Source organism: Danio rerio, chromosome 17, assembly GCF_049306965.1.
Source record: "Danio rerio strain Tuebingen ecotype United States chromosome 17, GRCz12tu, whole genome shotgun sequence".
Classification (NCBI taxonomy): Eukaryota; Metazoa; Chordata; class Actinopteri; order Cypriniformes; family Danionidae; genus Danio; species Danio rerio.
In genome coordinates this window covers 48662578-48679111 of record NC_133192.1, presented here as the reverse complement: position 1 = coordinate 48679111, position 16534 = coordinate 48662578, and the positions used below count along the sequence as shown (strand labels likewise).

Sequence of the window (16534 nt, the reverse complement as noted above, 5' to 3'; positions counted from 1 at the left end):
AATGCCTATAAACCTATAACATAAGCCTTAGCTACAAGAAAATAATTAATTGCAAGAAAAAAAATTTGAATTGTAAGAGAAGAGTACAGTGCTCAACACATACGAGTTCACAAATCTCTCTTTTAAATGAATATTTTCTATAGGAAGCATTTCAATAATATATTAGAGATGTATATATTAAATTAGTATACTGTACTGAAGGCCAATCTGGAGTTAATCCAACAAAACTTATGATAACAGTCCAGAAATGTGCATCTCAAATGTATATAATATTAAAAAATGTTAAATAAAAAGTAAAAAAAAAAAAAAAAAAAAGAGAAACAAAACATAAATAATATTTGTTGGAATTTTGTAGGTTTGTAATTTTTTTGCAACATTTTGCATGAATTCAAATGTAATTTCTTTCTATTTCTAAAATTTCTAAAATATTATTTTACAATATATATCTGTCTAATAAATCTGTTTTGTTCAAATGCACCAACCTAAGAAATTGATAAGAGTACTTAAATAAACTGAGCACTACATTTATAATGATAATAAAGAATTACCTTAACTGTTCTTTTATGTCATGATGAAACCAAGCCTCTGTGATAGTGAATGTAGCTGCAGGCCTAGCTGTGCTCTGCTGTGTCCATCAGCTGCTGGAGGTCAGGACTCTCCTCCAAGAGCCTCAAACTCAAAAAAACTGGTTGAGTTTGAGAAGCCGAAGGGCTCTGCATTTCCTCATAAGGGTCTCTCCTCATAGTCAGACCCACATTCTCCGCGTTTAGTCGCTTGTTTTCCTCCAGCAACCTCTTGTTGTCCATAAGCAGGACAAGCACCAGCCTCCACAGGTCAGCAATGGCCGTGCTCTGCTCCTCCAGCCGGGTCTTGTCATCTTTGGCGGTCTTGCAGCCCAGAACTGAAGAGGAGGGTCTGGCAGAGCTTACCAGGAGCTCTCCTTTAAGTTGAGTCTGCCTGCAGCTCATCTGGATCAGTCTCTGCTGCTGGAGGTGTCTGTCTCTTTGGAGCTCTAAAGACAGGCGTACCTGAATTATCACAAAAACACAGCAGCTCTCAAAATGACTTTACTGGAGTTTGTGCTGTACATCACAGAACAAGTGTTTCTTTCTCTTTAGCTGTAGATTAAAAAGTACACAGGAGATGTTTTGAAGTGTGGTGTTTCACATTTTGTCTAGTATAAGAATGATGGAATTATGGGTATATTTTGCATCTCTGAGATAAACCTTAAAGACTATAGAACACACAAGATATGTCACCCATATAGTTTTGAATAGACAAAAGGGTAACAGTCAATATGGGAAATGAGGCCCCACCTTCTGGTACAAGAGCCAATCAGCGATCACTGTAGACTGACAATTCTCTGCGGGCGGAGCTCGGACCAGACTTGAGTTTCTGCAGATTTTGTTTGATTCGAAAGTTAAGAAATGAAACTAAAGACATAGATGTTGTTTAATTTCATTCTTAATTCCTAATATAAGTCTAATCATAAGCTTGGCAAGCAGTTTTGGAGAATTTGTTGTTTCCCCATTCAAACAGAAAGTCACAGCATACTGCCCGAGAGGCGTTTCAAAGATGGCCGCTAAATTGCCTTAAATGAAGTTTATGTATAAACTATGTTCCAGACGATCATGTGATTATGACTGAACACGGCTGGTTCTACATTAGCTATGTATGATCCACCAATCAAGCCAGTCCTAACCCACTATAAAGAGCCAGGGTTTTTCACTACAGCCATCTTCGATTTGAAGGGGGGCTTCAACCCTTACTTCTCCACCTTTCCCTCCATAGAGCGGCACGGTGGCCCAGTGGTTATCACTGTTGCCTCACAGAATGTCACCGATTCTAGTCCTTTAACAGGCTGGCTGTTGTTTCTGTGTGTAGTTTGCATGTTCTTCCCATGCAGGGCTCTCTCCAGGGTCAGCATGACAAACTTGCTTATAATCAATCATCAGCTAAGTGTAAACTTTTTAAAGAGACTTTGTATATGTTCAATTATTAAAAAACTACTTTAATAAACAGTTTGGAATAACACAAATTATAATAAGTTATAGGCTTTGAAAAATGCTTGAAATGTACCTGCAATTCTGAAATGAGTCATGAATTCAGGTGAGGTGCACTAATGTACACATAAGCCATATTGCTTTACTTGGTATTATGACATTTTAAGAAATGTTGAAAACACCAGCCACTGACAGTAGTATAAAAAAGAACACTAGTAAAATTAATGGTTACTAGTTTGTGTTCAACCGAGACAAAAAACTATGGGGGGAAAAAAAGGTTTTAAACTAGTGGAAGTTAAGTAAATGACAACAGAATTTTCATATTTTTGTGAACTATCCCTTTAATATATTCTAGCTTAATGTTATTATTCATTCATTCATTCATTCATTTTCCTTCAGCTTAGTCCCTTATTTATCAGGGGTCACCACAGCGGGATGAACTCCCAACTACACCAGCATAAGTTTTAAGCAGTGAATGCCCTTCCAACTGCAACCCAGTACTGGGAAACACCCATCTTCTCTCTTATTTAAACACGCAATCATACACTACTGCCCATTTAGATCATGCAATTCACTTATACCGCATGTATTTGGACTGTGGGAAAAACTGGAGCACCCGAAATGCTCCTCACAGAGATGCCAATTGGCCCAGCTGGGACTTAAACCAGCGACCTTCTTGCTGTGAGGCAACAGTGCTAACCACTGAGCCCCCATGCTGACTAATATTATTATTAATATTATTATCATAATTATTATTTATCGGACTCACCTAACTAAAAAAATGTATGTTTCTTTTTCTTCTTACAACATAAACAATTACTACATGATAAGGGTCAAAAATTATAATAAAAAATAAATAAAACTAAATCATCTCGAGATCATCTTTGTTATATTTGGTCCTCAAAAATAACCAAAGAAATGTGACCAGTACATCTTTATACTACAAATGTCCATTAAGTAGCTCAACATGTGATGAATTTGACACATATTACATATTATGCACAAATCCATTCTTTACATTTTATTCCAATAATAGTAGAGAAAATATGAGTAAACTTTCTCCAGATTCCATCTAGGTTTATTTAAAGCAGGGGTGCCCAAACTCTTTTCATGAAGGGCCAAAACTCTAATTTGATTACGGCTAGTGGGCCGAAGGTAAATCAGTTAAGTAGTTGCCATGGATACATTTCTAACTTATTTAATGATAATTAAAATTACTAGAAAACACTGCTTTATGTTAACTAATACAGTATTTTTTACATTGTACAATGACCTTATTACAGTAAAAACAAAATCTAATTAATAACAGAATTTCTCTAGATTTTGCCTTGATTTGCTTCTGCATAGTCCTCTATCTGTCGAGTGACAGTATTTACATTTTTAAAAATGTAATTAATTTACAACATTTGATTGAAACATTTCATTTCAGTTTGATTTTTTGTAGCTCAGCAATAACACTAACAAAAAAGATTACATCAAATTAGATTTCTGTGTCAATCTCCTCCATTAATCTCACTCTCATCTCAGTTGGGATGGTGGGCCAAATCAAACATTCCAATGGGCCAACTTTGGCCCGTGGGCTCTATTTTGGGCATCTCTGATTTAGAATTTTGTGTGACATATTCAACTATTTTCATACTTGAACTACTCAAAAACACATTTAATGAAATATTTTGCGCCTCTTTCTAATCAAACACACCAGAAATAACTCATCAGACTGCAGATATCCAGGCTGTTTCTCAATTACAAGAACGCAGAGAAAGGACTAACGTTATTGTGTAGACCGCTCTTGCCAGGTCACCTCGGAAGAACAAACTCAGGAGATCACGAGAACAGAGAACGTGTCCTGTGAGAAATAAGATGCTGCGTTCTTCCTGATGGTCACATGACCTTTACATGTTTTTAACGGAAAACTATCTAAGCATTATAGCATTTATACAACAATTTATTGTTGTCCTCCTTTTCAATATATATGTATCATGCACAAAACCTTACAAATATACATTGCACAAGGCAAATAACACAGACTTTAATAAGAATTTCAGAAAATAAACACCCTTAATGTGTTTATGCCTTTATTAATATTTTTATGGTAATTTTTACTTTCACTGTCTCATTTAAGGAAACTCCTGAGATAAATAAGTTATACCTCTGAACTTTAATAATAAACCCATATGTAATGCTGCGCTTCCAACCTCCTTTATTCAGTAACAATGACTTCTGAGACTTCTCGAGCAAGTTTTACGCTCAAGTCTGCATCGGTGCATCCTAGTTATCAAGAACACATCCAGGAACTTTCACGTGTCCTCCGTTCTTGCCGACTTGATTTTGGAATTGAACTTTGGCAGTTGATGATGAAGTCGTTACATGAGAACACGAGGACGCAAGATCGCTGAAGAATGCATATTGAGAAACAGCCCCAGACTCTAGAACAGTGTTGCCTAGTCTATAAGACCAACAGAAACGGCGCCCTACTGCAATGGAGACACACTTGCTGTCTCAAACACGTCTTACCTGTTGACTCTGTGTCATTGATGAAGCTTCTTTCAACAGCTCTGAGCAGAGAGAGAAACAGATTCAGTGACTCTTTTGTTTTTAATGACTGTTTCCCAACCTCTAATTATGTGTGGATGGTTTGAGGTGGGAGAAAAAAAGGATTCATTCCTGTACCTGCTGCTTCTTGATGGCACTCAATCGCCTCCTCATATTTTCCTTTCATCACCAACTGATCTGCCCTTCGGCCGTAATGATGAGCCTGTAGAAAAGAACACGGTCAAAAATTCTGGAGAAAAAGACATTACTAACAGGAAAGACAGTTCACTCAAAAATGTCAATTTACTCACACACAAGTGCTTCCAAGCCTGTTTGCTTTTCTGTTGAACGGGGAGTAAGCTATTTTGAAGAATGCTGGAAACCAGTAACCATTGACTCCCATAGTGGGAAAAAAAATACTATGGACGTCAATGGTTATCAGTTTCTATACAACATTCTGAAAATTATCGAGTGAAGGTTGGGTAAATCTGATCAAATTTGCAGTTTTGGAAGAACTATCTAACTTTATATAAACAGACTCCTATTTTTTTAATGCTAAAGTCTTAATACAATGAGAAAAAAAAAAAACTGAACCCAAAACAGTATGTGGTATTTTTGGATTGCAAGACAAACTACATTGAGGTAAAGTAGGTTTTATATTCACACTTTCGCTCAGTGACAACTTCTGGCAAGCTCCCTATATTGTTTACCATGGTATTTGAATATTCGATCTGAAATGACATGCAAATATGACTTCAAAACAACATAAGCACTATTTATTTGACTGTGAACAATGTTGTACTTTGATAGTCATTAGCTGCTATTATGATTTCACTATTTATAATTTGCAAAAAAATACTTTTCTGAAATTATATTATTAAGGACAAAGTCCAAATTTGTGAATATAAAACCAATTTTAACTCAATAGAAAATACTGCAACCCAGAAACAATTGTGGACATATTTAACAGTGAGCCTATTAAGGTATCATTGTCACCATGTGCTAATTTAGTTTTTATTAACATTTAGTATAACCTTTATTAATATTTAACCTTATTTTTATTTTATATTAATCTGATTCATATATTAATGTTCAAGTTTTAGCATTTTTTAAAACTTTTTTTAACGTTAAACCAGGTATATCTCTTCAAATCTTCATACATTTGGCCCCATGGAAGTTCAGAACCAGCTTTTTTAAGTGTGACTTATTTGTCATTATATATATTTCTTTTTACATTTAAATTAATATAAAAATATATATAAAGGTAAAGTAGGTTTTATATTCGCACGTTCGTTCATTTAGCAGTCTCTATATCGTTTATCATGTTAATTTGAATATTCGATCGGAATTAGCATGCAAGTATGACTTCTCAACAACATCAGCACTATCTAATTCACAGTGAACAATGTTGTACTTTGATGGTCATTTGCTGATAATATGATTTCCCTATTTAGAATTAGCAAAGAATATTTTTCCGAAATTATATTATTAGGGAATAAAACCAAATTTACCTCTATGAATATTTTTAGTATTATGCTGTTTTCATAACAATTACTGAAATCATTTGAGTTATTTTTTTAATCACTTAGTAACGTTACAAAAAGTAAAACACTTTTTACTTAAGTAGTTAAAGAAATTTATAGTTATTTGTTTAGCTACAGTATAGGTAAATTAAAATTGACCTAAATACAGGACTGATGAGGGTTTAATTAAATTTTATAGTTTTCATTGACAAATTAAGGTGTTAATTACGTTAAACACAACATACTCAACATAGTTTAAACACGTAAAGCCAAAACATAAAAAAACGCGTAACGTGTTTATTTGTATTATCGTCAGTAACTAAGTTGACAGAACATTTTTTTTACATTTTATGCTATTCAAGATATCACTTACACGATTTAGAGGGCTGTCAATTACTTCCATTTCTATTTGAGCATGCGGTTTCGCCGTTTTTACAGTGGCAACTTCTTTATTTACACTTAGAAGATTAACCATAAACACGGCTGAACACCTTGCGTAACTTCTTGAGCGTCGTGTTTGTTTGTAGTGACGTGACACGTGCTGGAGAGCGGAAGTCTGAATGAATCCAAAGTGTATGACGACATCTGCTGGACAACACAAACTCAACCTCCAGCAATGGTAAAGCTTTAAAATAAATAACACTGTGAATCTTACAGTGTCTCTTTTCTATTGCACCCAGAGACTATATTTTATATGACCTTTTATACATCACTATGACAATGCTTTAAGATAGATTTAAAGTGTTTTTTTTTTGTCATTCATACCACCCCTGCCAAAATCTTTTGTTTTTTTTTTTAGTTTTGTTCTGTTGTCTATTTTTGTTGTCATATGGTTTATATCTTTTATGTAGGTTTTTGTATTACTGTTAAATGTTTCAATAAAAACATCTCTTATCACTATAAAAACAAACAACAACAAAAAACATGTTCGAAGTAGTTACACCTTAACCACAAATTCACCACGACTTTGCTTTACTAAACCATTACTATATTCGTAGTAACGTTATTTGTTCTTTAATTCACTTTTATATAAATGTTTTTAGAGGGAAGAGAGCAGAGTATCTCAACAGCAGCAGATTTTATTTAATCCAGTCAACAGACGTGTTTGAAACATGACAACTGTCAATGATTTTAATTAAGACCACGTATGTCACAACTGACAAATGTAAACTAGGCTTATCTGAATAATGTTATCATATTCAGAAAAATTAAAGCATCACCCCAAAATTATAATCTACTCACTTTTACTTACCCCCAGGTGATTACATTGTAATTCTCTTTAGTCTGTAAAAAGTAAAAAACACTAAAGAAAATATTTTGAAGAAAGCTGGAAAACTAACCATTGTCATCCATAGGAAAAACAAATAGTATGGAAGTCAATGGTTACAGGTTTCCAGCTTTCTTCAAAATATATTCTTTAGTGTTCACCGGAGTAAAGAAACCTATGGTAAGTAAATTTTCAATTTTGGGTGAACAGTCCCTTTAAGTACATGTAATTGTGGATTGTAACGTTTTAAAATACTCAAAATAAGATTACAGGTAGTTATTTTATCGATTACAGGATTACATATTACAGTTTATGCATGCTAAATGTCTTCTTTTTATCTAGTGGCATTTACTGGAATGAAAAAAGTTAACAAAACATATTCAAAACCTGGAAGACTTTGGCATTGCAATGTCCTTTTTATGTTAATTAACTAAATCTAAACTTTTTTTTTGTCAAACCAACTCCCTATAATAAGTTTCAGCTAAAGACTGTTCAGGACAAATGGGCATATTGAATGAGCTGTGAGTGAGTAAATTAACCATCCAAGTGTCAATGAAATAGTTCCCTCAGCCTACATTTTTGTGAAACATAAATTGCATTGCTCCGGGTGCATTTCATTGCATGTTTCAGATAGCAAATCCACTAGAGGGATGTGTTACTTAGGGTACATTTTGTTGTATTTTTTAGAAATATATCCTGTTTACATCCAGAAGGCAAAGCTTGTCAAACAGATCACCTTTACATTGATCTCTTTTATGGAACTGTGCTTTCATGAATTCAAACCAGAGCACTCTACATCACAAGTACAACACGGTACAAAGTGAGTCACAGAGCAAACTAACCACATCTGTAAAGTTGTCCATATGAAGAAAGACAGGTAGAAAACATATATTACTACAATTCATAGACAATAGCTATGTTTCCATCCAAAAATCCGAATTAACTTTATGCGCAAAAATGAATTATCGCATAAAAGCCGTGCGAATAAAGCAGCGTTTCCATCCAACGAGTCAAAGCGAACAAAAATGTCTCTTCCTGATTAACTGGTGCCAAATATCAACAGTAAAAAGGAACTTGCTGCAGTTGGAGAAGCTGCGTCACTCATTTTTTCATTTAAAAAAGGATCCTGACACGCAGTTAACACACGGTGGTAATTGAAGGTGTCAGACGCAGAGCACAGACTCTCTTGATTCTGGAGGTCATTAATGATATAATAACACTGATACTTAAATGGTAAGGCATTTTAGAATGACCAAAACAACAGTTTAGGTGTTTTACAGTATGCTCAGCCTGCTGGTTTGTCCATTTACACACATTTTCATTATCACATTACTCTTTTCACAAAATCACATGACCTTAATTCGCATACTGAAATTTGTGCAGTAAAAGTGTTTCCATCATAGTACATCTTTTTTTATCGAATAAAAAGTTTGTCCTGCTCAGTTATGCGCATAATTTTTATGCGCATTTTCAAAATGTATGCACATCATGACGTTTCCATCAACCGCTTTTTTATGCACATATGCAAAATGTGCATAAAAATAGGTGGATGAAAACATAGCTACTGTTAAGTTGTTTTGTGGTACTTATGTGGTGTTGTGCAAAGAAATGCATGAAAATTTGTAGATTGTTGATAATATGACCCTGTAAATATCATTAGTGTGAAAAGGAACAAAAATTGGTAGCGTCATATTGCCCCATAGTGTTCATTTTACCTAGAAACTGCAGTTAAATGTATGATGAAATGTGTTTTTGAGCTTTCACAAAGAACAGGGTTCAAACTAAATATTTCCAACGAGACTATGTTGAAATTAACATCAAATGTTAAATTTTCAGTGAATCTTCTGTTTAAATGCAAGGCTAAATGAGAAACCAAACAAGACACAGGTGAACATAATCAGTTTGCCAATGAGAAACCATAAAAACTAACTGAAAGACAGCCAGCAGGCACATGTCATAAGTAGGGCCAAACAGAATCTGCAGACATTTTTTGCTATTTTTGCTTTGGTAAAAATCTGCGGATTTCTGCGGAATTATTTTGGGAGTATCATAACTTAAACCTTAATATGTGAAATAAAAATTTGTATCTATTCTATTATTTAATGTGTAAAATGCAAATCCGGTTCGATTAACTTTATTTGGTAAACAAAGTAAGTCTCCCATATGATATATCTACTAAAAAACTGAAAATAATACTTTACAAACTATACATAAATCAGATGAATATTTTCACTTTAGTCAATAATGTTACTGTTATTAATTTAAAAACTGAATAAATATAGATTTACACACATTTACTCAAGTAAATTAACAGAAATAATGATGGGCTGAAAATCTGCAGAATTCTGCGCACACAGATTCCGTGCTGGCCTATAAGACATTAATATAAAGTGATATTTAGGCAGAGAATCAATACATCAGGGTATTTTGACGCTCAATAATGATGTCAAATGACGTTGATATTTGGTTGTTATTAGGTTGTGTTGGTAAGTGACCAAAATCCAACGTTGAGCTCACATCTTAACATACTGACATTTATTTATCAGGTATGGCAGCCAAAATCCAGTGTCAGATAGATGGCATAGTGGTATTATCCACACAACATCAAACTGTTACATCATTAGACGTTGAAATTTGGTTGTTTTTAGGTTGCGTAGGAAAGTGGCCAAATTTGCAACGTCTGTCCAATGTCGGACACTGATGACGGTCTGACGTTGGGTTCTGACATCAACCTGATTTTCATTTCCACCCAAAATGCAACATCCCACAACATTCTGACGCCATTTCGATGCCCTGTGCCTACTGGACAGTGGAACTGAAGAAAACACAACAAACACAAAGAGTCCATAAAGACAACCTAACCATAACATTAGTTTAACAAATTCAAAAATCCCACTATATTCCCTAGTCATTTTTCTCTCGAGTCGCTTTTTATTGGATATTTGTATCAATGATTTTGCCATTGAGTGTAATGCACTCTTGTTGGTTGATGTGGCTGTTTTATTGAATATGTAGGCTGAGGTCCAGCATTTGCACACTGGGGGAGGAGGTTTAGTCTTTGACCGTTCACAGAATCATTTTTGAAATGTTGAGCAATACTGCCGAACAGCTATATGTATAAGACACAACATTAACAACATCATCAGATTCATTCAAATGCCATCATTTGCATGATGATGTTCAAATACACACCGACTTCACCCAGACGAAGCGCATAAAGGCGAAGTCGACAGTGGTATTTCAGCTGGTCCATGTTGATTTTCCATCTAATGATCCTCTCCATGCTCCCGCTTTCTGTCTTTGTTTCTGGATGATGACATGGGCAATACCATCAAACTATAGGGCCTTGGTCATCCATCTTCCTGCTCTTTCCTCCTACGCATGGGCAATTTTGCGTGATGGGGGTTCACTGATCCCTGTGAAAAAAAAAATCTGGGAGCTTCTTATCCAGGAATACTTAGCTTGGGTTATTTTTGCATGCTTATGTCTGCTTAGAATTTCTTATTATTTATCAAGTTGTTCGAGATTACTGTAATATTGCATTTAATGAGTAATATTAATATAAGAATGATATGTGATATGCATTAAATATATATTCAACTAAGGAAAAACTGAAGAGACCACTATAAAATTCTCAGTATTGACTGGGTTTATTGGATGCGGGTTTGAGTAAAATATTCTGCAAGGGTCTGATAATGTTTATTACAATTTAAAAAACAAATATTGTCACTTAGAGCATTTATGTTATTTATAATTATTCAGTATATCAAATATCTTAATCTGTTGTGATTGAAAATAAGGGGTTTCAATCAGATATTGATTTCTTAACTTTTCTGAACTTAAAATATTAGGATTGCATATAGCATTACTGTAATATAAACACATTTGATTAGTAAATTTCAACATTTTTTATTTTACATTTGGATGAAATGCAGTTTACTGAACAAACTAAAATGACTGCTCTACTCAATCACATGATAAACAGTAACCCTATATGTAAAACAAAATAAAAAATCTACTTTTTAATAAAAAAAAAATGTAAATGACAAAAGCTCTTAAAAATGAATAAAAGGTAAACTAAAATAAAAATGAGAAATCTAAACAGCTAATTTAAAAAGTGCCATAATCTAATGCAGTGTTTCTCAACCACCAACACTGCATGTTTTGGATGTCTCCTTTCTCTTTTACACCCATTACAGGTCTTTCAATCGCTGATCTGATGATTTGAATGAGGTGGGTTTGGATATGGGGACATGGAAAAATGTGCAGAGCTGGTGGTCCTCGAGGAACATGGTTGAGAAACACTGCATACTAAAATTCAAAATAACTAATATAGAGATATTAAATTGATTATTAATATACTTATCTACATTTCTGTAATTTATTATTATTGATTTTAATATAATTTGTGTTCATATTAGTAGTAGTAGTTGTTGTTTTTGTTATATTAACTTTATTATTATACTTGACATGCTCTATTTGAATTGTCACTCATTAGGCCAGATTCTGCACTCAAAGAAAAAAAGATTTTGCTGCTTGTTCAAACTACTTATTCCAAATGAGCTGAAACAATTTTTTGAGACTTTTTTTGTGAAACCTAATTGTTTTATGTTTAAGTCACTTGTATTTCTTAAGTTATTTGCAATCGATTTGTGTTGGAACAACATGAATAAATTGTGTGTAATCCTGCATTTCTTACAGTTTAATTTTTAATTAATGTCCACTTAATTTTCACTGCCTGCATAAACCCTTTGTATTGTCCATTTGAATATATTAATGCAAATGTAAAATTCCTGGTCCTCCAGGTTGGGGGTTGAGCATTGGGCCCACCTTATAAAATTAGATGTTACGAAGCACCAACATGGTACGGCCAAATATTAACTTCGATATAAATTTACTGCCCTGGGAGTTAGTAAACGTTATGTATAATATTTAAATAAGTAATAGTAAATAACATCCACTCCACCATACTTTATGCAGCCTAACTTGAACAAAATACAATAAACAATACCCAGTAAACAACTGCTGACTCTGGTGTGGTTGTGACATGAGTACAGTTTAACACAAGTCTAATAATATACATACAGCTTCATTTGCTAATTGTTAATAACACAGCGAGTCTCTCGGATTAAACAGTCATTGAGCTGCTGAATCATCCGGAGCTCTCTGTGTTACTGCTTAAACATCAGAGATCATGAGCACACATCTTTAGTCTTAAAGCGAATAATTAATACTTGGAATAATAATTTATACTGAAAAAAAAAATTTGTTTTAGCAATCTTTAATCAAATTTTACCCATTTGTTACTGCTCTGGAATAGCAGTCCTGCTCTTATGACATCAGTTTGATGGTGTTGCTGAAATATGCATAGCCAACCATTAGTTTGCTGTCAGTGAAAGATAAGAGGAGAAGCGCAAAAAATAAAAGTCCCACCCCCTACTCAATAATCCTTTTCAATTGAAAATACATAAAATAAAAGTCTCTTTTGTTTCATGCAAATGTAAAAACAAATAAATAAATTACTAAATATGTCATTTTTTCGAGTTTTAGAAAGGCATAATTGAATTTGTAGAAAATAATAGCCTGATCTCACGAGAAAATTTAAGTATTTTACATTTGCCAGTTTAGTGGCTAATTCGTACGAATTCGAGTTCAGTCATACGAAATTGTACGATTTTAAAAAGAAGGCGGGGTGCCTAACCCCACCCCTAAATAAAACCGTCATTGGGGGATGAGCAAATAGTAATAAAATGTACAAATTAGATCGTACAAATTCATACGAATTAACTAAATCAAAAAGTTACAAATCCACTTGTTAAGTGTGACATCACGCGAAGCGGCTTCCAGGTCCAAGCGCTCTATTCAACTGAATGGAGAGATTCATAAAATGATAAAAATAAACATTTACAAAGCGATTCAATACTTACGAAAATCACGATCGCAATAAATATGTCCATGCCTATTATCTAATTGCCAGAAAGTGATTAATTTTTTTTATAAATTGTAAAAACTTTGGTATTTGTTATGCAAAAAGCCCAGAGATTGTTGTGTACACTATGAATTTATGTAAAATTAACTTTAATGTGTGATATGAATAAAAAGAGATCATAAACGGATGATTTCTCAACTCAAATGAATGGCGGCTTGAACCCGAAAACAGTATACATACGTCACCACTTAACAAGCGGATTGCCGTGAGATTGTGCTGAAAATGACGCACACCTGAGGAGTGGTGATTTGGCCACAAGGCAAAGCAGAATAAACAGGGTATGCTGTATTTTGTAATAATTCCTCTGGCTAAAGAGATTTTTCGCACTTATATACAATGATTACGACAGACAGAATAATGTTTAGAAGTTGTTTAAAAGACGTCTGTCAGGTTTATGTTCTCAATCAGCTCCTGTGTGTAGGACTAGCTTTTTTTTTCATCCTAAGACTTTTCTTTAGTTTTGATGAGATTTTTTGACTGTGAAATTATTAACTGAAATCATTCAGTGTAGTGATATCCAGTCAAGACCTGCACTTTATAAATAACTGCACACTTCAGAGTGTTCATCAGCCAATCAGAATTTAACGGCCTTGTAGTGTAAGGTTTAATGTTGAATTCATTTTGTAACTGAATATTTCTTTCAGTGTATTTATGATGTCAAATGCAGTGATATTTCAGGACCATTAGCACATACACTAAAATTGATAAGGCAATAAGTCATGGAAACAAATGTTTTAAGTTACTTTAGCTTATTTTAATGAGTTAATCAGGTCTCAACAGCATTTTTTTTAGTTATAGCTACAAAGTTCAACTTAATATGTTTGGTCATTTTGACTGATGTAAGTTGAAATGACTAGAAAAGTTCAACATTTAATTCAACTAAAAATTTAAGTCAGCAAATATTATTACAGTGTTGTAATTGTAATTATTGTGTACCATTCCCATTTTTATTTGCACATAGAAGTATATGTATGTATATTTATATTTATTATCTATCATTTCTTATGCTTAATCAACCACTTTAAAGTTATTATGAGTTCTCTGGTTTTGCCATTAATAAGTACATGTTTTAAGTAAAATGTTTAATTGTGTTTTATTTTATAGACTACCGAATACCGATCATGTGTCTTTAAAATTAAAATAAATAAATAAATAAGTAAAAAATAAGCCATAATTACACTATTTACAAAGTATATTTGTAAAAGCTATTTTTGCACTCTGGGTTTTGTTGATTCTGTATTCACGAGCTGTGTTTAAAAAGCTTTAAAGCGCTTCCTTTGGAAGCAGCATTTCAAGACATGTCCCAGTCCAAATTCTGCTTCACATATAACTTCACATTGGTTCCTTCTTCTCGTCAAATTATGAAGGTAGCATAGATGTAACCATTGCTGCCTTTGATATCGCACAATCCTGTTTGTTCCATTACTGACAGTTGCTGCAGCTTCACGCATTTAACACTATCTCCTCTCTTCAAAATAACCTTTTCAATAAGTTTCATTCAGGAAATTTAGTGAAGTAAAAGTTTCTTAAAATAAATATACTCCAATAAAGGATGCTTAAAATATGTGAGGACCGTAGTGAAGTACAAATACTTAATTTTGTGTGTAAATGTAAAATCTTGACCAGCGTTTTCTAAGTTTAATGTCATTTTTTGGCAAGACGTTAGTGTTGTTGTAAGCAAGTATTCCTTCATTCATCACCTAAGCTTTCCATGTTTTGTTGTACATATCTGTCAAAAGTCTGTCTGAAATCAGTTATATGAGTGGCAAAAATGCTGCCTTCAGAGTCTGCAAGACATTAGTGTAAGCTTTCAGACGCAGACACACTCTGCTCCATGACCATCAAACTGTCTGAACTGTAGTGAATGCAAGTCATTTCAGAACAAATTTCTGGTATTTTTGAAAAGGTCCTGCCCATACATGATCTCCTAATAGTAATTTACCAATAAGTAGTTTTAGTTAATACTTTAAACATATTTGTATATTTTCTGGTTTCAATTTAATTAAAAGGCAGCGCAGTGGCGCAGTGGGTAGCGATGTCACCCTTTACAGCAATAAGGTCGCTGGTTCGGGCCTCAGCTAGGTCAGTTGCCATCTCTGGGTATGCATGTTCTCCACTTGTTGGCGTGGGTTTCCTCCGGGTGCTCAGGTTTTCCCCAGAAGTTCAAAAACATGTGTAGGTGAAATCGTCCGTAGTGTATGTATGAATGAATGTGTATGGGTGCTGGAAGGGTATCCGCTGTGTAGAACATATGCTGGATAAGTTGGCGGTTCATTCCACTGTAGCATCCCCAGATTAATCAAGGGACTAAGCTGAAAAGAAAGTGAATGAATGAATAAATATGAGCTTTAAATTGTAAACATTTGTTAACTACATTATTTAACATTAAGCAATACAACTTTTTGACTTTAATTATAGATTATTAAACATTATTTAACTGAACTATATGAACAGCTTTACGAACATGATCAAAGATGAATAAATACTGCGAAGTACTGGTCATTGCTAATGTTATTTAATGCAACACCAGGGGCGGACTGGCCCTCTAGCAATTCTGGCAAATGCCAGAAGGGCTGGACCATTTTTTAAATGTGGGCCGATATGCAATTTTTTAATGGTTTTTTTAAATATATGTTTTGTTTTTACATGCAGGGAGCTTTTATCTTTTGCAAGATGTGAACATGATGATGATGATAGCAATAATAATAATAAATGTTAAGCATTGGCCCAATCAGCAATGGTCAGCTGGTTTCGAGATGGGCCGACCCAATCAGAGGTTACGCGGACGTAATCAAAATCTCGCAAGAATGTCAAACAAACAGTAAGTGCAACACAAGCTTATTGTTAGGGAAGGACCGTTAAAAAGGAAAGGTGATGCCGAAAAGCTCAGAGACAGCTAAAAGTTACTCTAAAACCAGACCCTGCCAAATGCATAAAATTAACTGTCTGAAATAGTCTCAAAAGGGGGTAGCCCTGTCGCCTCACAGCAAGAAGGTCAATGGTTTGAGCCTTGGCTGGGTAAGTTGGTGTTTCTGTGTGGTGTTTGCATGTTCGCGTGGGTTTCCTCCCGGTTTCCCACACAAGTCCAAACACATGGGTGAATTGGGTCAGCCTAATTGTCCGTAGTGCACGTATGTGAATGTGTGTGTATAGGGGTTTCCCAGTGATGGGTTGCAGCTTGGAAGGCATCCGCTACATAAAACATTTGCTGGATAAGTTG

The 16534-nt window shown here is 34.2% G+C and overlaps 2 protein-coding genes across 7 annotated transcripts in view; both read right to left on the bottom strand.

Annotated features, from left to right (window-relative positions):
- The window catches only part of nrbf2a (nuclear receptor binding factor 2a), a 34546-nt gene extending 27955 nt beyond the window's left edge, over positions 1–6591 (bottom strand). For 4 of the 5 annotated variants that reach the window (XR_012392816.1, XR_012392814.1, XR_012392815.1 and 1 more), the window contains exons 1-4: positions 6432–6591; positions 4674–4758; positions 4518–4558; positions 549–1028 (exon numbers count right to left, since the gene is read on the bottom strand). Coding sequence is in view for 1 of the 5 variants with exons in the window: in NM_001386790.1 (NP_001373719.1) it covers positions 612–1028; positions 4518–4558; positions 4674–4758; positions 6432–6533 (645 nt within the window). In the remaining 4 variants the exon portion in view is untranslated. Of the gene's footprint in view, positions 1–411; positions 1029–4517; positions 4559–4673; positions 4759–6431 lie in introns of those variants that run through there. The other variant, NM_001386790.1, reaches the window with a different exon arrangement.
- Positions 6592–10309: 3718 nt separating this feature from the next.
- Positions 10310–16534, bottom strand: part of znf365 (zinc finger protein 365) — a 64335-nt gene continuing 58110 nt past the window's right edge. Inside the window, exon 6 of one of the 2 annotated variants that reach the window (XM_073927739.1) lies at positions 10310–10741. The gene's annotated coding sequence lies outside the window, so the exon portion shown is untranslated. Of the gene's footprint in view, positions 10742–13391; positions 15627–16534 lie in introns of those variants that run through there. The other variant, XR_012392983.1, reaches the window with a different exon arrangement.